Below are 21,066 nucleotides of genomic sequence, written 5' to 3'. Positions count from 1 at the left end.
GGCCTAAGTTAGTTTAGTTGCGACTTTTCGAGTTTTGGGTCAACGAAATCTCAAATTCAAATTCTGATGGTTCCATCAGCTCCGGAATGACCAAATTAGACCAGTAGCACTATTGGAATGACTATCGAGGCAATGGATACGAGTTTGGGGCCATTTGGTGCTTTTGACTTTGAAACTTAGCCTATGGTTGACTTTGATCAACATTCTTGGAAAATGCGCTCGAATGAAAATTTTGACAGCGCAATTAGTTCCGAAATATTGATTTTGGTCTAGAACGACCCTTCGTTCATTTTTTGAGGCTTCCGGACTAATATCGAGGCTCGTTGTGGAATGAGACTTAAAATGACTCTTGGGTGTGGGACCCACTTTTTATTAAAATGATCTCGTATGGGAATTCAGAATACGCCATTGAGTCCAGAACGTCGAATTTAGTGTGTTAGCATATTCATTTTATTTTTCTCGGGTTCCGAACGAATTCGTTCAGAGACTTTAAATTGTGGCAAAAAAATCAGAAAATCGGCAGCAAGAATGCAGATTTTTTTTCAGATTTTCTCCTCAACTTTGAACCCTCATTTCTTGAGTTCTAGAGCTCCAAATTGGGTGATTCAAAAGGCAAAATTGTGAGGTTTTTCGTGGAGAACGCATTGGAGAGATTGAAAACTGATTTGGAGTATTCGATTCAGGTAAAAATCATGATTTTATTTGCAGCAGTATCCATTTTCGGAATGAATTTTTGAAGAACTTTGACAAGTTATATCTTGACCAATATAAATCCGATTTTGGTGATTCAAGGGTCTAAATTTAAAAGAATTTCGTGAGGAATCTCGTGGTAATCTTAGAAATGCTAGGAGAAGCTTCGTTTGAGGTAAACATGCATTTTTAGTTACTGATTTAGTCATTTTTGGAATGAAATTTTGTGGAATTTTAAAAAAGTGTATCTTGGTCAATATAACTCCATTTTGAGTGATTCTTGAGGCTAGATTGTGGGGGTTTTCGCAAGGATCATCATAGTGCAATTTGTTTGGGTTGAAAGAGTCTCGTATTTCCAAAATCTACTGATTTCGATGCTGCCATTTTTGGTCCTTTAGTCCGAATTTATGAGTTTTGGTTGTTTGATCGTCTTGCGTAATTTCCCACCCCGAATTATATTATAAATCTGATTTTTGATCTTGGGGTGACGTTTAGAACCTGTTTTGGGGGTCAAATCCGGAATTTCGTATGTGGGTCCCACAATTCCCGTTTTCGACCCCAAAATTGGTCCGTCTCCAAAAATTATGAAATTAGTGTCTAAACGACCGTATCGACGTTGTGGTTCTATTTTTGACAGCTTGGCAGTGTTCCGAGGCCGTTTGAAAGGGAAAATCTCCAGTACAATGATTTGGAGTCCGCGTGTTTGGCCTACAGGTAGGCTACGGTTTACCTATCTTTAGATTGAGCTAGAATGTGTGAAAGCATATTGAAATAGTTGGAATTTGGGTTGGGTAGTTTGATTGTATATCTTAAGTGGTAGAAATCATGCTTTAGGCTTATTATCGGGTTTTCGGATATTTAGAAGCATGTGTATCTTGTCGTTATTTGTTAGTATTATAAGGAGAGTTGAATGAGCATGTTGTTGATACTGTGGGGTATGTTGGCCTTAGTATAAGATGTAAACTTGCTTTAGATGTCCCGGCGTCGTTCCGATGGACTTAGATCCTTGTAGAATGGTGTAGCGGGCTAGTGCCTGGTAGTTTGGCCTTAGCTAGGCATTTCTCTTGCTCTTAAAAATACCATCATCCATAACTCGGTATAATCGTGACTTTCGTGATGCATCGGCAACACTAAATTTCGTGATAGTTGACTTTGGATCCAATTTTAGTTTTGGCGGCCTATTAGTTGATTCATTGGGAAGGAAATTTTAGGTACTATTATTTTTTTTGTTGGAAAGGATAATATTCGGCACCATAGGATAAAATATCTGTGAGCATCGGAGTACCCAATCCCGGCCTCCATTCTGAATTATCGGGGAGCATCCGGGTACCCAGCCCCGGCCTCCGCCGACTTGCTAGTATGAGGAGCATCTGGGTATCTAGTCCTGGCATCGATCATATCAATGTGTTACGGCGAGCATTCGGGTACCCAGTCCCGGCCTCGACCGCACTTATGTATTATGGCAAGCATCCGGGTACCCAGTCCCGGCCTTGACCACTTTGAATATTAGGGTGAGCCTCTGGGTCCCAGTCCCAGCCTCGACCCCTAAGTCACCACTAGATCGATTGACTCTTAGAGATTCTGGGTTTGGAAATGATATAATACTTCGGCTCCTAACATCGCAGATTCTTGGTTCCTAGCCTTGGTAGTTGTAGCTATTTTGTGTACTCGGCGGGCTTATGGGAGTTCGTCCGAGTTTTTATTTAACTTGCGCACGAGTGTCCTGGTTGGGCTTATGGGGGCCCAGTTGGGTATAGTTAGCTGTAGTTTTCATAGGTAGTACTTTTTTCCCTTTTGATGCTTATGTTGACTCCTATTTAGGCTATTCTTCTTTTTCATATTGTTTTTACCTTTTCTGCTCAGTCGGCCTATGATGCCTACTGGGTACCTGTTGTCTTGGTACTCATACTACACTCTGCATCTACTTTCGTGATGCAGGATCGAGCACCAGCTATCGCCGTGGATAAATCGAGCCTGTTGCAGTCAACTTCGGAGACTAGGGTGAGTACTTGGCGTTTTTAGATCATTCCTGTCTCCTTCAGCATGGATGGCCCGTCTTTTGCCTTCTGAGACTAGCCAGTTGTTTTATATCTTTTCGGTCCACTTTTGGGACTTGTACTCGTATTTTCTGTTGTAGCAGCTCTGTACTTGTGACTTCCAGGTTCTGGGAGGGATCTTTAGTTGTTTAAAACATGTTTTGATTTACTTCCGCTTACTCATTCTGTTTACTTTTATAATTCGATGCTCTTATATAGTTTTTGCCCTCAAACACATTACTTGAAGTTCCGAGTTGACGGGTTGGCTTACCTACTAGAGGGTTATAGTAGGTGTCATCATGACCTAAGAAATTGGGTCGTGACAATTATAAAGAGACAGAAACAAAATATTCAACTTCTTTTTTTATAGCTTTCTCTCAAACTCCTTCAAAATTAATGTATGAAAGCAATAATCTTTTAAAATCTCTTTCATTTATAGCATTATAATTTTTTGATGGAAAGAGACACATATAATCAAAGTCAATCAAGAGAATTCAAAAAAAAATATTTTAAGTTCTTCATTAGAGTACATAAATGAAAATAGAGAAGAAGAAGGAAAAAAACTAAAGAGATAAATTATTACAATAATAATTTTATTGTAAGATTCTACATCATCTTCTTCTGAAATTCATAATTTTCTCTACTTTTCTATCTTCCTTGGCTTTCTTCTTCATACCTACAAGCACAAATAAAGAATATACGTATACAAAATTGCTAGTTATTTCATGATTTTGTTGATCTTGAGTTTATTTAGTTTAAGTTTAAAGATTAGTCAAACTGACTCTCAAAAAATAAATAGTACCACATAAATTAAAATGGAGAGAATATAATTTGAAAAATTAAAAACAAACATTCATATCCATAGATTCTTTACGACTTTGCCAACCATGGTTCTTAACCGTGAAAGCAATCATATGATGTGGCGATTAATATTTTCTTCTTCACCCTTATGTATGACATGCTGATGGAGAAGTGAAAGAATAACCTTGAATGAGAATTTCCTTGATACAAAATATGAATTTATATAGGCAAAGTGAAGGAATATCATAAGGTGTCATAAATTTACATATTAAATTTTAGGAGTTATGAAAATAAAAAATAAAAAAGAGAGTTATGAATATTATTAAGAGTATAAATTGAAGAGGTGTGAATTATAAGTAGTTATTTTTATTAAAGAAATATTAAAAGGGAGAAAAATATTCAATCTTTCACCTTTTAAAATGCTTGTTCCCCCGCAAGCATATTTTCCATACCATGCTAATGACTCTTCTACAATTATTTATTCTTTATTGTCTTCACAATTTTTCATTTTTGTTACAGTTACATAATTCATGAATAGGAACTTAATTGTCATTAAGGTCATGTTATATTGATTGTTTTTACGAAGGTTGATAAAATATTGGTCCCTACGTGGGTTGATGATAAATTGATTTTTATTGCAAAGAATATTTAAATGCATATTATATGTAATAAAGAAGATATATTATAGTGGAAGGTGAAAGTTGAGTAATTAAATGTAAAGACTTTTTGAGATATTATAAATATAATAAAATTTTAATGAAGGAAAAATGATTAAAAAAAACTAAAAAAAAAGAAAGATAAATATGAATAAAGGCCATAGAGAGGTGACACATCACCTCCTCTATAATTCTGCTTTATATATATATTAGTGTACTCGTCCGCGTTTCGCGCGGTTGTAAGAAGAATTAAAATAAAACTTGAATACTATGTCATTATTTTTATTTAAAAAATAATAATTTTGATTAATCCAGCATATTTTTATAAAACTCTGAAAAGAGGATCCATAAAAGAATATAGACTAAATATGAAAATACTCATTGAAGAAATGAGTATTTGTGAACTTAAAAATAGATTAAATATGAAAAAACTCAATTAACTGCACCATTTCATTGATACTCATGGAGCATTAAATTTCCTGATTAATATTTAGTATTGTAGGGTTTTTTTTTCTTTTTCTTGGCACACCTCAATTTATTTTTTTTGTTTGTTCTCTTCATATTTCAATTTTAATAATTTCAAACTTCATTTCCAAATTTCACTTGACATATATTCTCCTTTTTTTTGGCCCATATGCAAATATTGTAGATAAAAAATATAAATGGATTAGACTTAGATAGAAAACTTACAAAAATCAAAGGACTTTTTGTAACTTATGGATTTAAGAATTGTCATTAATTTATAATAAATTTAATAAATAAGCTAGAATATGATTAATCCCTCAATTAAAAAAGACAGAAGAGGTTATATATATAAAATTTGGAGATGAAATTTAAAGTCATTGAAAATTTAAATATATTTTTTTCTAATAGTCATCTTTGAAAATGAAAAGGATTTCGATGAACTTTAAGGTACGTAGGTACTTTAGTGTAGACGAAAACTAATATATATATATATATATATAAAATCAAGTTAAACATGTAATTAACTAAAAAAAAAAAAGAAGAGGAAGTTCAATATGGTTAAGTTTCGAGCTTGTTTAATTGACCATCTAACCAAACGTGGCAAATATATAAAGATTAATGCATCCTTTAATATATTTATTTTTTAGGATAAATTTAACTAATAAATTATATTTTAAATCACCAGCTCAAGCTTAAAATTAGTATAATACAATAATAATATATTCAGTATAATCTTACGTAAAATCTAATAAAAATAGTGAATAAGTAGAAAGATTGTTTCAAATAGGGTGCAACTATTTTCTACATTCTATGTGGCAATTGGCAAGACATTATTTTTCTTTAATATTTCTTTTTTGATTTTTAGGTAGAATGTCTTTATTAATTTAGTAAATCATTATTTAAAAAATTATCATAAATCTTTGTGATATCAACTTGTCCATGTGTTAGATTTAGAAATGTTTGTTGTATGAGTAGATAGAATTTGTTTTAGTTTCTTCTCTCTTGATTCCTAACACTTTGTTTAGATGGTTGTTACTTATTGTTTTTAATATATTGTATCATATTATATTATATTGTATTGTATCGTATTATACTGTATTATTTTAATAAATATAATGTTTGGATAGATTGTATTCATAATTTGAATGATAAATCTACAAAAAAAAGTAGGGTACGGGATAGAACTACTATGAAAAGGTAGGTAAAAGATAAAATAAAATTATTAAATAATAATTATTAAGTAAAGACAAAACGAAAAGAAAATATTAAGATAACGATGCGATCACACCAAATTGATCGTTACACAAAATGAGTATTTACGTTGCAAAAAGTTAACTCAAAGGTGAGAATTGTCTAAAATCATATAAAGAGATTTAAATCCCAAATGATGCGGCACTCAATTAGAAATATTTAAAATCGAATCTTAACTAATAACTCAAACTAAAAAGGTGTTATTGGATTATTAGTATCGAATTAATCATTTGGAAATGATCTAAAAATTTACAAATAACGGACTATCGATTTGGGAACGAATTGTCTAATTTTTTATATCGGCTAAATCGATAATTGACTTTAATTTGTTATTAATCATATTAATGTTGATCATTTTTATGTCCTAGCAGGTCAATATTTTATAACGAAGAAAAAACTTTACAATATGATTACATAATTGACATTAAAATTGAAAGAATTAGCTAAGCGATGACGCTCAAATCTTAAATCAACCTCAAATGATTCATAAAAGATACTTTCTCCGCTCAATTTTATTTGTCACGTTTCACTTTTCGAGAGTTAAACCGTATGTACTATGACCAATCTTTTCAAATGTATTTTTCATCATATAAATATGAAAATAATTGCAACTTAAAATATTTTCGTACGGCAGGAAACAGTTCAATAATTTCCTCTTGTTTTTAATATATTTTTTTTTCAAACCTCATTCGTGAAATTTTACTCAATTTATTATTGTGGATGTTCTTATGAGTATTTGCTAAATACTTCAATTATTGAAATCACGAAGTTACAATTGGTCAAATGATATGAAAGGGATTAATTACTAGTCTCCTTTGAAATAAGCCTATTTTTTATCCAAGTTTGACCAGTGAATCGAACGAGGATTCAAGTTTTTAATTTCCTGAAGTAAAAAAGCCTTGGTTGTTCTTAATATGTTGTTAAATGCGAAATATAAGAAACTTTGTTGTGCCAACCATAGCTCAACCAGATGCAATAGGTTAATTACCATGTTTTCAGATATAACTCCACTCACTATAAACCAGTTATAATAGTTTCAAAGTTTGATCAGGTAAGGCTGGGAGGTCGATGGTTAAGGCAGGAGGTTAGTAGTTACTCAAAAGTTGTCGCACTATTTGTGGGAGAGGTTATTAGATACTCTAAGCTTCGAAACAAGGTCTTGCTTCCCTAAGGGTGTGTTAGTAGGAAGGAAAATGTTTTTTTGAAAATATTTTCTAGGAAAATAAGTGAATTTTTTACTTATTTTTTTTGTGTACGATATATAAGCGAAAATTATTATCTTAAAAGCATTTGAATATAATATAAACAAATATTATGAGAGGTAAAGGTGAGGGTGAGAACGAAGGCGGGGGCGTAGGGGTGGTGGGAATGGGGGCTACGGATGTGAGGGGAAGATGAGGTGTACTGGAGAATAGAGAGGACACAACCAATTGGAAATGTCACTTATTTTCCCTACATCCGCTAGGAAAGTCATTTTCCTCACCTTTAAGGTACTTGTTTCCCCAACAACCGAACAAGACAAAATTGAAAAACGTTTTCCAGACAATGTACCATACCGAACAAACCCATGTCTGAAACTTAGTTTTCCAGAAGAACATTTGACTTTGAGTTTCATTTGAAACTCACTTTAAAACTCAAAAATGAAAACCACCCACAACCAAAAAGTTTAAAGCTTACCTGAACGATTATTGGTGCTTTTGACAAGTCAGGCATGGGGTTAAGCAAATTTTATAATATTTGTACTGGGAAGAACATGTCTAATGTCTGAAACTTTCTTTTACTAGGGTGGACATTATTTCAATAGCTACACATAACATAGGTGTGTATATATATCCATCAACATGTAATCTCTGTGGAACACTGAGCAATTACATTAAGAGATTTTTAGTTACAACCACTTACTTTACATCTCAGCATTTTACTTGTTGGTGCAAACTAGGTTAGTCAATGGCCTGGGCTTGATCTTATACATGGTATGTACAGGTCTACATCTAATGTAATTCGCCTAAACTCAACACAATCCATTTGTTCTATGAGTGATAGAAGAACGACCTCCTCCGTTCAGTGGTGATAGTTGTACACCTTTGAGGAGTCAATATGAAACTAATATACTTTCTCCGCCTCCTTGAAATGACTTGAATGGGAGACGGTAAAAGTTCACAGCTTTGAGAAATCACAGCAAAAGAATATAGAAAGAAGAAAAAGAGTTCGATTTGAGGCAACAACGATAGTAATCTGGTTTATCCAAAAATCAATTCTTCTGCTTTTCTTTCATTTTCCAACTAAGTTGTCAAACATTTGGAGCAAATTCATGAATTCTAGAAGGTTCAAATAAACTTACAGAAAGGACAAGTACAAATAAACTTACATTTAGGGGCTTAAAGAGGAACTGACCCATAAAAAACTATCTCTGCTGGCCCCGTCATGTAGATATGGTTGTCTTTCTCACTCCACTCAATGTCAAGTGGTCCACCAGGCAAATCAACAGTACAGCGCTGCTTCGAAAAGGGGGAAGAGCAATGATCAAAGGAGCAATCAGTAACGCAACAAATGGGAAAGACGGTCACACATACTTGACATGATTTTCGTTTTTCCCAAGCATTAAAACCCAAAAGTAATCAACTTCTTACCCTTGCAGCACGACCCTCGAGCACGGCTGCAACAACTACAGCACAAGCTCCCGTCCCACAGGCTAGTGTCTCGCCTATACTCATCAAGGATAATTTCACAGTTACATTTAGCAAATTATTTGTAGGGTAAAGGTTTCCTTTGGTTCAAAAAAACAAACCTGCACCACGTTCCCAGACACGCATTTTAAGGTGTGTTGGGGAGAAGACTTGTACAAATTCTGCAAATCAAACAAATATTTCAATGTTTACCCAAAAGATGCAAGAAAGGAGTTCATCAAATAATAACAAATGAAACAACACGGCCATAAACACATTTGGTAATCCTTCTTTATCTTTATCAAATAGCAGCAAGTGTTTGAAACACAGAAATTGAGTGCACTCTTAATCAGGGAGCTACATTTCGAACACAGACAACAACTTAAAGATTGCATCATCCTACACTTATAATGATACTGGAAAGTGGAAGCGCATTTAAAGCCCTTTATTGCCAGTCAAAAAAGTGCTGCTAAAAATGCATACCAAATGACAAGCACTGAGTCACTTTAGATAAGAAATGTTAATCCAGGTCAATAACCAGGAACGGCTTGTCAAAGTAGAGTACATATAAGTAAACTGATTAACTAAAAACAGAATATCACTTTTGTTAACGTTCAGTCTTAATTTTTTTGCAAAGCTACATTATAATGTAGACCAGTTCTACTGCATTTACTACATTTCTAAATACTGAAATTACATTTCGTTTAAAACACCCAAAGAAACAACCAATAATGTACACTGGTTACGTAGGCTAGTTGCATCCTTATATTTCATTTTTATTTTCTCTAAAAAAAAATTGTTTATTCTTGCTTGCGTTTACTTTTAGCCTACTTGGAGTTAATTCTCTTTTCACCTTCCTTTATCTTCCTTTCCCCTCTTCCCATATTTTTTCTTCCTTCCCACACCAACTCAAATTTTCCATTTCGTTCTAGTTATAAGTATTGCATTTAATTGTTACTTTTGTTTCCACTTGAACATCGTGAACGGCTATAATATTTTTTAATCAGCTGCTATTAGTAGAAAAATGTGCAATTACTGTCCCAATCCATAAATCAGCTTATTACCTTCAACAAAGTTGCAGACACCACCACATGCTATTACAATTACTGATCACTATGAGACCTGAATTGATTATTCTTCAATTGCAGACATCTCTTTACTCTCTCTAGTGTGAGGTTCCTCTTGTTGCATTTAGTGAGGATCTTTGACCAATATTTTTCAATTTGGTATTAGGTAGTTGGTAAAATTCAACCATAGATTCTCTAACCATATGTTTGAAATGGTCCATTTCAAGTTTTTATCTATTAATGCAAGTTGAGCACGAAGTAGGTTTTTGGTGAAAGCCTCCCCTCCATAACCAAGTTTGTCCCGACATCAAGTTCCTCTCTACATGTTTGAAATAGTCCATTTAAAGGTTTTATCTATTAATGCAAGTTGAGCGCACAATAGTTTTTTCTTTCAAAATAATTTTTTTTAATCTATTACAGCAATCACAGGAGAAGTAAGATAAAGGGTAATGAGAACAAAAGAGGAGTTCCATTAAGCAAAACAAGCAGAGAAAAAACAGTAGATAAGAAATAAAAGACGATCTAAAGAGATAGATTTAGCTACTATGTTGTGGGTGGACTTGTTGATGAAGGTGCAGATTTTCAGTTTGCTAGTGTGTTGGGTATTTTGGGTTGTAATCATTTTGACCTTCAAATGTTCATGATCAAACTGTGTCTTCACTGCCGAGGCAAAAGGGGCTAGTTTCGTCATTGAACGATCTTGTTAGTTTTCTTGGATTTACTTTTTTCTTTCGGGGGTGTTGATGTGGGGCTTCAATGTATACATGTACAGATGCACATATTTTTCCTCTCGAGGATAGAGTTAACATAAAAACTAATCAAACTCTGAGGATGACACTCCCAAATTATACTTAATTGAGCAATGTCACATTAACACATTTCAAATTTCTGAACTCTGAGGTGTAGACTTGTTCCTTCAATGGATATAATGCGCAATTTTCTGGATGATACATGGTGTCAATGCAGTAGTGTCAGTACGAAAAAAGTAGTATGTAGCCTGTATGGAATGAGCAGGAGATGTCTATATTCTTGAAATATAACCTCTCAAAACTCATGGCGCTGCAGCAATGGACGGATTTCTTGAACTCGGACATAAGCCAACCAAGGTGCTGTAGCCATTGATTTTCGTGGCTGCAGCGCATCCTGAAGGGATTTTCAACCTTCCATTTCCTTTCTAGGCAAATTTCAAGGGGTATAAATAGAAATCTTCAACTTTTTGGAATGAGCAAGAGATACCTATATTCTTGAAATATAGCTTCTCAAAACTCATGGCACTGGCCATGGGACAGATTTCTTGAACTCAGACATAAGCAAGGTGCTACAGCCATGATTTTCCAGACTGCAGCGCCTCCTGAAGGGATTTTCAAACAACCATTTCGTTTCTAGGCAAATTCCAAGGGAATCATGGCCTTATCATTTCATCATCCTAAGGAAGTTCTACCTAATAGCAAAGGCAAAGGAAAAAGAAAAGGAAGTGCACATCAATGAGTTATGATGAATTTGATTAGCAAAGTTTAGACTCAGTGTATGACTCCGTTAGTCACCAAAAACTTGTTCTGATAACAAGCTTGAACAATTTGATCAATATGTGAACCCAAATTCTGCTTCCTCGTACTTTACATAGAGGAAAGAAAATTCCCCCCCCCCCAGCTACTTTTGGATTAGGGAGATTTCCAAATGAGATATCATGCTAATTCAGCATAGATAGGGATGAGATAGAGCAGCCAAATATCATGGTGTGCAGTTCAAAAAACTTTTTGAAGGAAACGTATCAAGGCTTACTTGAAGATCAACTCTGCGTCATTAAAGATATTAAATTTCTCCATGCTGAGATTTAAACTTACCTGTGTTAGTGCGAGCAGGAAACACCTCATGATGTTCAAACTTCGGGCCAATGTCTGCTAAATTTAGTTCATCTACTTGCAAATCCTGTTGAATGATAAGCAAAAAAAGAAAGGACTCAAAATCCGATAAATGGGAGAGACATAAGCTTTCAGTGAATTTTTTCTCTCTCTCCACAAGCAGAAGCTTACTGTTAAATAGTGAAATAATTAATCAGATAACCACTAAAGTGGAACAGGAAACAGAATGACTAGTATTCGTTGGGAAAAAGATGAAATTAAAATCCTATGAAATACCTTACTCCATTTCATCTTAAGAAAATAATAGAATGATTAACTTGAATTCTTAAATAAAACATATGATATTTAAGAGACCGGTTTACAGAGAGAACAGCTTGGTACAATGTTTAGCACTCCTATGTCCAACTTACAACCAAAATATACGGTAAAGAGGAGAAGGCATGAATAAAAGAATTGTACAAAAACCGAAATAAGAGAAGTCATCCATTTTTTTCATAGGCTAGAGTCCTGAACCTTAGAGATAACAGAATATTTTACTATCCCTATACAACAGTTCAAATCAACTGGAGCATCATCTGCCTTTGATTCCACAAGAATGGTAGCAAATGGAACTAAGCCAAAGAAAAATACCTGGCTTTGTTCTGTACCAAAAGTGACACAATGAGGATTCCCCATGCTAACGCAGGTTACATTCCATGCTCTTCCATCTACATCTAGTCTTGATTTAACGACAGATTGATCTCTATTAGGGGATAGTTTAGTGGGCACGTCTGATGCCTTCAGAATGGGCTCACCCATGTCAACCCTAACCTGAAATTAAAAACAAATATTAAGTTTATTTTTAAAAAAAAGGAAACCATGTGATTGCCTTCCCAATTAATTCAAAAATAATCTGCCATCAAACTTCAGCAGACGAATAAACTTCAGTGTTGAATGCCTAACAATGTGGAGCTCCTTCAATCAATCAACCAACTAAGTGTCAGTCCCAATCTAGTTGGGAGGCCTACATGATCTTATGTATCCATTTTGTTCTATACACGCAATAGAACCCTTAATCTAGCTAAATGGCTGAGAAAAATGGAATTTACCTTTCCATCATCTTGGATTTCAGGAACAATAAGTCCAGCCCCAGTATGTATGGTGAAACTACAAGATTAAAAAGAGATGAAAGCCAGTCAACCAGAATAATTAAGGAAATCAAATTCATTAGATGCAATAATACTATTATTGAATTAAACGAAACATCGGGATTGGTGAGTCACAACAATCATATCAATAGTTATTCAATCAATTAGCCCTATCAACCAGGATAGATTACATGTACTGAACAACAAGGTGCAATAAATGATCCCTATCACTGTTCAATCATGCAGAGACTTGATGGTCATATTCAAGCAATTGTAAAAATTTCAGCTGTCCCAAGATGCATTTATATTCTGAACAAGGGCATATTAAAACATTGAACCATCCAAGCCACTAGAATATGTTCAGTTATACAGATATTGAACCATCAACCAAATAGCATCTGCCATCTGGTGCTTAGGATCTTTATGTAGAGCTTTTCATGATACAACTTCAAATGATGAGTGGCACAAATATTCTATAAAGAGGGAACCTTAAACCTTAAGCAGAAGAATTGAGAAAAGAAAAACAAACTCTGTTGCTTCGCAGTCCAATTTCTCAGACGTGAACAGCATGATCAAGTTATGGAAGCACTATTGATGTTTCATGATAGTTGCTAATCTTAAATTCATCAAACAAATTCAATATGTACCCCACCAAAGCACCAACTAAGTTTAAAGAAGCTTCAAATCCCCCCTAAGTTCTCAATACAAAGAAACAAGTAAAAGAAAGTAATTCAAAAAACATAAAGCAGTAAATATCAGGAAGATGTTTTTTTTTTGGTAAATAAATTGTATTATTATCAAAGTAAGACGTTTAAGTACAGAAAAACCTTACTACTGGACACAGTGCCCCAGTAGTTAGTTTAGGCTCAGTGTCAAAGCAGAAACAAAGCAACAAGATTAAACACTACTGTCTCTAACAGGATAGAAGTTGTATAACTCTAGCCACTTGGCAAGTTGGATGCAACTACTAGCTTTAAAGATTAAACTATCAGGAAGATGTTTGAGGCTCCATAAAGTAGATTACTGTACATAGAGAAAAAAATAGAGCGTAAACACCTTTTCTTTCCATGGAAGTTCTCAAGCTCAGCTATAAATTTGGCAAGGCATCGAATTCCATTACCACACATCTGTTTGTAGACAAAAGGAAATATGTGTTAAACAATCAGAAAATTTCGACTTCAAATGGGACTAGGAGATAAAAGGAGGATGAATGAAAGAGGGCTGAGTAGATGCAGAGAGGAATTTTTTGATATAAAAACAATGTACACTTGGAGGACCCTACTGGTTTTCTGCAGAGAGGAATTTATACATGTTCAATCAGGCTTCCTTTCTTCTATGTCCGAAAATGGAAAAGAAAAGGACGATAACAAGAAGAAATGGCCAAATTACATATTAAAACAAGTTAGTATTTTATGAAAATAAAAACAACGCATGTTCTTCTCTTTATTCCATGAGGAAAAGGATCAAATTTTGAACACAATTTTCTGTTCTTCTGAAGTCCTTTTTATTTTTCTTGACACCAAACAAGGAAAGAAGGGCATGTTTAAAAGAAAATCAACAAAAAAGGAAAAAAAGTGAGGAATCAGAAAAATAGAGAGACACCAGACGGAAAGCAAGATGAATTTCAACACGTTCTATCCTTTTCTCAATCATAGATGTATGGTAGAAAGGCGTCAACTACAACTGCAACATAAAAAGTCAGAACCCAATCAATCAAGGAGAAAAAAGTCCAAGAAGGAATCAGAAATGGAAAAGTTAAAGTTCCTGGTGAATTATGAAGGTGGTTGGAAGTTCAGAAAGATAGGGCAATAGCAGTGAAAGGGCAGGATTCACAAACTTCACTCCGAATGAAGCTACGAATTCTTAGTTGGAATGTAAAGGGGCTCAACGAGAGCAGGAAGAGGGGAACTTTAAAATCTTCAATTCATAAGTGGAAAGCTGACATAGTTTGTATTCAAGAAACAAAAATTGATGAATGGCCTACAGATCTGTCAGAACAATTGATGAGTACTAGATGGGCCGGTGGGGCAGAGCTCCAAGCTAGTGATACTAGAGGTGGGGTGGTAATAATGTGGGACAAAAGATATTGGGAATGTGTCTACTCTTATCAAGGGTATTCTAGAGATTCTTGCATGTTGGAGAATGGAGAGTGTTCAAGAAGATTTCAGGTGGTGCTTCTCTGGGGTTTATGGGCCACACACCGACTCTGAAAGAAATATTCTTTGGGAAAAATTAGCAGCAATAAGGAGGTTATGGAATGATCATTGGGTGATTGGAGGGGATTTGAATGTCTGCAGATATGAGTATGAGAGGCTCAATTGCACCTGGAGGTCAAGGGCAATGAAAAACTTCTGTGACATAATTGAAGATCTTTGCCTCATCGATCTCCCTCTCCAAGGTGCCAATTTCACTTGGTCTAGGGGTGATAATTCTCCACAGGCTTCCAGGATTGACAGGTTTTTAATCTCAAATGACTGGAGAGAAACACTTAAGAAGGTATCACAGAGGGAGCTCCCTAATGTTATCTCTGACCATAAACCTTTAATATTGGAAAGTGGAGATTGGGAGGTAAACCCCTCATATTTCAAATTTGAGAATATGTGGCTACAGGTTGAGGGTTATCTAGACAAAGTCAAGGGACGGTGACAAGGCTACACAGTCACTGGCAATCCAGATTTCATCCTGCCTCAGAAATTAAGGCTGCTCAAAAAAGACATCTCTACTTGGAATAAAGAAGTTTTCGGCAAGGTGGAAACTCAAAGAACCCTGGCACTAATGACCTCCTGTCACTGGATCAGGCTGCACAGAGCAGAATTTTATCTCCACCGGAACTTTCTAAGATGATAGCCCTTAAAATAGAAATCCAACAACTAGCATTGGCAGAAGAAACATTTTGGAGGTAGAAATCCAGATGTCTGCGGTTAAAATAAGGTGATAGGAATACCAAATACTTTCAGAGGATTGCCAACTCCAACAGGAGAAAGAATTACATTGATAAACTCAAGGTAGGCACTGACATAATTGATGAGAAGAATCAGATTAAGGTGGAAATCTTGGGTTTCTACCAAGCTCTCTACTCAGAAAATGAGCTGTGGAGACCAACTGCCAACTTTGAGGGTCTGCCCAGCATCATAGAACAGGAGAAAGCTGAACTAGAAAAAGAATTTACTGAAGAGGAAATCCTTTCCACCATAAAAGCTTGCGCTCCAGACAAAGCCCCTGGGCCAGACGGATTCACTATGGCCTTCTTTCAGAATGCATGGGACACTATCAAATTAGATATCATTGCCACTATGAACCACTTCCATCATACTGGCCAATTGGTTAGATCCTATAATGCTTCCTTGATTGCCTTGATTCCTAAAAAGAAAGGGGCTATAGAACTCAGAAATTTCAGGCCAGTAAGCCTTATAGGGAGTGTTTATAAAATTGCTGCTAAAATCCTTGCCGAAAGATTGAAAAAGCTCATCTGGTAACTGATATCTGGGCAGTAGATGCATTCATTCAGGGAAGACAAATCACAGATGCGTCTCTAATAGCGAATGAAATCTTGGATTGGAGAATAAAATCAGAGGAAGCAGGTCTCTTGTGCAAACTAGATATCGAGAAAGCATTTGATCAACTCAATTGGAAATTTTTGTCCATGATGCCGCGGAAAATGGGCTTTGGAAACAAATGGATTAAATGGATCAAGTATTGCACCACCAATGTGAAATATTCAATCTTGATCAACTCTAGCCCTGCTGGCTTCTTTTCTCCCCAGAAGGGACTCAGACAAGGGGGGCCCCTTTCCCCATTCCTCTTTATCATTGCCATGGAGGGCCTTAGCAATATGCACACCAAAGCCAGAGATTTACAATGATTCAAAGGTTTTGAAGTTAGTGCTAGAGTTGGGAACACTGTGGCAGTTTCACACCTGCTTATTGCAGATGATACACTCATTTTTTGAGGGGCTAAAGAACTCCCATGTGCTGCATTTAAACCTAACTATGCTTATTTTTGAAGCTCTTTCAGGTTTGCACATTAACATGCTGAAGAGTGTCATATACCCCGTTAATGTTGTACCTAATCTGGAGGAGCTAGCCAATATTTTATGTTGTAGCACTGGAAATTTGCCTACAAGGTATATCTTGGACTTCCAATTGGTGCCAAATTCGAATCTGCAGACATATGGAGAGGAGTCACAGAAAAAAAAGAAAGGAGACTGGCGAACTGGCAAAATGCAATACCTCTCCATGGGAAGTAGACTCAATCTCATCAACAGTGTCTTGGACAACTTGCCCATTTACCTTATGTCACTCTTTCCCATCCCAAGGAAGGTGCTAAAGCGGATTGATAAACACAGGGGAATTTTTTTATGGGAAGGAAATGGCAAGACACATAAATTTCATCTGGTCAAATGGAAGTCTATCACTCAACCAAAATCAGAAGGTGGCCTGGGAGTCAGAGACCTAGCAGCTCATAATAAGAGCATGCTTATGAAGTGGCTTTGGAGATTCTCCCAAGAAGATAACTCACTCTGGAAAGAGGTGGTGATTGCAAAACATGGTAGTAAAAATCGCTGGAGCACCAAAGTGTCGAGAGCACCATATGGAGTAGGTCCTTGGCATGTTAGGGGAGAAATTCCAACACAAATGCAAGTTCAATGTTGGCAATGGAGCAAATGCTAAGTTCTGGGAAGACAGATGGATGGGAGATTCGAGTCTACAACTGATTTTCCTAATCCATTCAATGTCTAGAATTAAGCATTCAACCATTTCACAAATAGACGTGGCAATGCATGGAATCCCCAATTCAGAAGGAACATACAAGATTGGAAGCCACAGGGTCTTCTCAGTCTACGGGAGAGGCTAGAGTCTTTCCAATTAATGACCAAGTGTTTGATAGGCTAACCTGGGGTGATTAAGAAGATGGCAGATATTCAATAAAGGCAGGTAACTACGCTTTTTGTTCTCAAAATGATATGATTGTAAAATGGCCCTGGAAATTAATTGCATCTCCTTGATGCCTTCAATTCAATTCATTATTTTATCTAAAAAAAATGCAATCAATTCTAGATTCAAGGAACATGTAATGTTACCTCTGGCTCACTTCCATCTGAATTGAAGATTCTCATGGTATAATCAGTGCCATTGACACCCGGCATTGCAAATATTACCCCATCCGCACCAATACCGAAGTTTCTATCACACAGCTTCACAGCTTGATCAGGACTGACCTTAGGTTCTGTTGTATCTCTATTGTCAACCTACTCAAAACAAGCAAATAAAGGATAAGCATCTAACCAAAGAACCATGGCTCTTCCCCACCCATACTTTTATGTGTATTTCCCCAAATATCAAAATTGAAAGTATGGACTGCTATTCGTGATTCATTAACATAGGATTTTGGTCTCTAGACCTTAAATATTGTGAGCTTAATCAAATAAATAATATACCAAAGTTTCAACATTAAAAGCGTCAACTGTTAATTAAAAACCAGCAATATTCCAGCAAAATAGACTCAATCTTTTCAGTCCCAAACCAGCATAGGATTTACAAATCCTCGAAAAGGAATTAAAAACTCTTGGGTTATCTTCCGCAAGACTGCATTTTTTCCAAGACTAATCTCTAAAGAAGCCCATCACTAGGGTAAAAATCCATCCATTTTCACATTTGATTGAACAAGAAGCAGCATTTTTAGCATATTGTAAAGACAGGAAAAGAGAATGGCAAGATGGATAAGGTAATTAAAAAAAGAGTCAAACAAAAAATAACAGAAAGCTCCAAGATATATTAAAGTAAGATAATTTCACCAAATTCAAACTCAAAAACACGAGGAAGATAATTAAATACTACCTTCGTTCCAATTTATATGCAACTTTGTTCATTTTTTAATGTCTCAAAGTAGTTTGCGCAATTCTATTATTACTATTTTATACAATTTAAACCACTTTTCAACAATTCAAATGGGTTCCTTTGCTTTCATGCCTTGCTTTCAGGTGAAGTTTCAGTCTAAAGGTTAGGAATTAGGAACATTCCCAACTAATATACAGCTTCTTCTTCAGCAGGGTCGAAGAAGACATGTAAGATACCGAGGGGCTGGGGTTTCTTTATTGTAAGGCGTCTAGAAGCCCAATTTTTGGCTTTTTTGTAGTGTCTTATGGGCATGTTCACAAAGGAAAAGGTTCTCCATGGACAGCGTCTACTTCAGCTCAAACCGAATAAGCTGGCAGTCTTCACAAGAGAATTCTTCAACTGTTCGGTGTGGCTTTAACTATCTAATTTTAAAGTTAAAACTTTGAAGCAATGCTTTCTGCATCAAATAAATTTTTCAACTGATTCCAATTATTTTCTTCCACTACGAGTTTACCAAGCTTTGTATTATGTCAAACACCAATACCAAAAAAATTCAGTAGATAAACTGTGAATTTGATCATTAGTGGAACTTTACATCAGAAAATAGCTATTGACCAAGATAACTAGAAACGAATGCAGCAAGTTTCATCTTTCACTTTTTTCACACCATACTTCCAAATTCCTCGTAAATTAGAAAAATCAATATTCGATATTGAGCATTGCATATATAAAATATTGTGTATGTTCAGTATTTTACCAATATGAAGTCGTTGCCCAGGCCATGGTACTTGACAAAGTGAACATATCCGCTTTCCTTACGATCAAGGAAAGAAACCGAAGAGCTATTCTCCGGAGCTTCAATTTTCATTGAAGATGCTGCAGAAATCCGGAAAGTAGGGCACTGTATGCCTCTACCGGTGGCGAATTTGAGTTTGTTCGATTGTAAAGTAACCGGAGAAGAAAATCGAATGGTATTAGCAGAAACGGAAGAAAGAGAGCGGCGGCTTGGAGTTGTGAGAGGCACTGTAATGGCGGCGGTTATCGCCATTGGAGGAGACGTTTGGTTTAACAGGGGCAGACCTATAATGCAATGCAGCAACTTCGTTACGAGATGCTCCTTTCGTTGTCAATTTTTTTTTGCTATTTACATGTATAAATTCATTGTGAAATGGTATATGTAAATAAAATGTTTTTTATCCACTAAACGACAGAGAACAAGCGTAGCTCATTGGTTAGTGGGTTCATTTACTTGTTTTGACATCCAAGATCGAATCTCAGTATAAACAAACTCTTTTAACTTTTTTGTTTTAAAATCATTAATGAGCGGGTCTATGCAGTAATTAGTAGTAGCATTTAAATTATTAGTTCAGTTTTGCTTTTAAGATTGTTATTCGAAATTGTTATAATTTAGGTTATAGATTTATATTTATAGCTTTTAAATAGTGCGTTATATTATACTTAGTTTAAATTCTTTTGTAATCTACAAAGTTATGTAATTTTTTTCTTCTTTCTTGGGATACATGAAGGTTAGGTTACCATATTTTTATTTATTTATTATTTACTAAATTATTTTCTTAATGTATTTGTGTTTTTCAAAATTAGTACATTTTTATTGTTATGTAGTAACATTTTCAAATTAAAGATATGTGGAAATTTTCAATCTTATTTTAGTTAAAAAATAGATATATTTTTGTTAGGAATTTATATTGTTTTCTTGTATTATTTATTTTCCTTTAAATTGAACAACATCTTAAAATAATATCTTATATATATAGGTAATGTTGGGAACAGAAAAAAATATGATAACTACTACTATTATGATTTATCGTAACTTGAACCCACTTAAATAAAATTCTGGATCCACCACTGTTTGGTTATTGAAAGCTCTGTACTGTCGTCACGCATTGCAGGCAGCGTTTGGTAACTAGATTACGAGTTATATTAACACTGCTTTCTCCGTCCCATTTTAATTAGCATGATAAAATTTTACACAATTCATAAGAAATTATTAATTAGGAACATTATTTAACTAATACATTCCTTATTAATTCTTTGATCTTTATCTATTTAGGTGCCTCTTAATACTAGAATAATTAATGTTAAGGATAAAATTAAAAAAATATAATTAATTCTCTCTTGATTGTCTATTTAGGACAACTATTTTTAATATAAATAACAATTAATTTAAAATGAAGAGAGTAGCATTTTAGGTCCTATAAGTTGAAATATATATTAATTGTGTACTTTTTATCTTATAACCTACTTTATTTTCACTCCTATTCTCATCCTTATCGCCATTTTCGTTAAGAAAATTCAAAATATGAAATAAATAAATATATGAATTAATTACTTATTTATATATATATATATAGTGTAATATTTTGCTGAGAAGATTTGGATAAACTCCCTAGGCCCCCCTTTCACCTCCACCTCTAATAATTACAGTAGATGGTCATTCAGTCATTTTAATTATCGAAAAAATGGTCATTTGATATATGTTCATATATATTTTGGTGTATATTTCATGTATAAAGTGTATCATAACGTATATTCAGTTGTATAGTCACTGTATATTTCGGATGATTTTGGATATTTTTTATATAAATAA

The 21,066-nt window shown here is 34.8% G+C and overlaps 1 protein-coding gene across 1 annotated transcript; it reads right to left on the bottom strand.

The window, feature by feature from the left end:
- Positions 1 to 8,111: 8,111 nt before the first annotated feature.
- On the bottom strand, positions 8,112 to 19,594 carry LOC129882201 (diaminopimelate epimerase, chloroplastic). Its single transcript, XM_055956395.1, has 9 exons — positions 19,216 to 19,594; positions 17,702 to 17,869; positions 13,678 to 13,748; positions 12,583 to 12,640; positions 12,125 to 12,304; positions 11,477 to 11,561; positions 8,688 to 8,747; positions 8,530 to 8,603; positions 8,112 to 8,394 (listed from the first exon to the last, which is right to left on the bottom strand). The coding sequence occupies exons 1-9, from the start codon at positions 19,504 to 19,506 to the stop codon at positions 8,278 to 8,280; spliced, it is 1,104 nt and encodes a 367-aa protein (XP_055812370.1). The 5' UTR covers positions 19,507 to 19,594; the 3' UTR covers positions 8,112 to 8,277.
- Between the last annotated feature and the right edge of the window lie 1,472 nt (positions 19,595 to 21,066).

This window comes from Solanum dulcamara, chromosome 3 (genome assembly GCF_947179165.1).
Source record: "Solanum dulcamara chromosome 3, daSolDulc1.2, whole genome shotgun sequence".
NCBI lineage: Eukaryota > Viridiplantae > Streptophyta > Magnoliopsida > Solanales > Solanaceae > Solanum > Solanum dulcamara.
The sequence above is the reverse complement of the archived record's forward strand: the minus strand, read 5'-3'. Positions and strand labels throughout refer to the sequence as shown.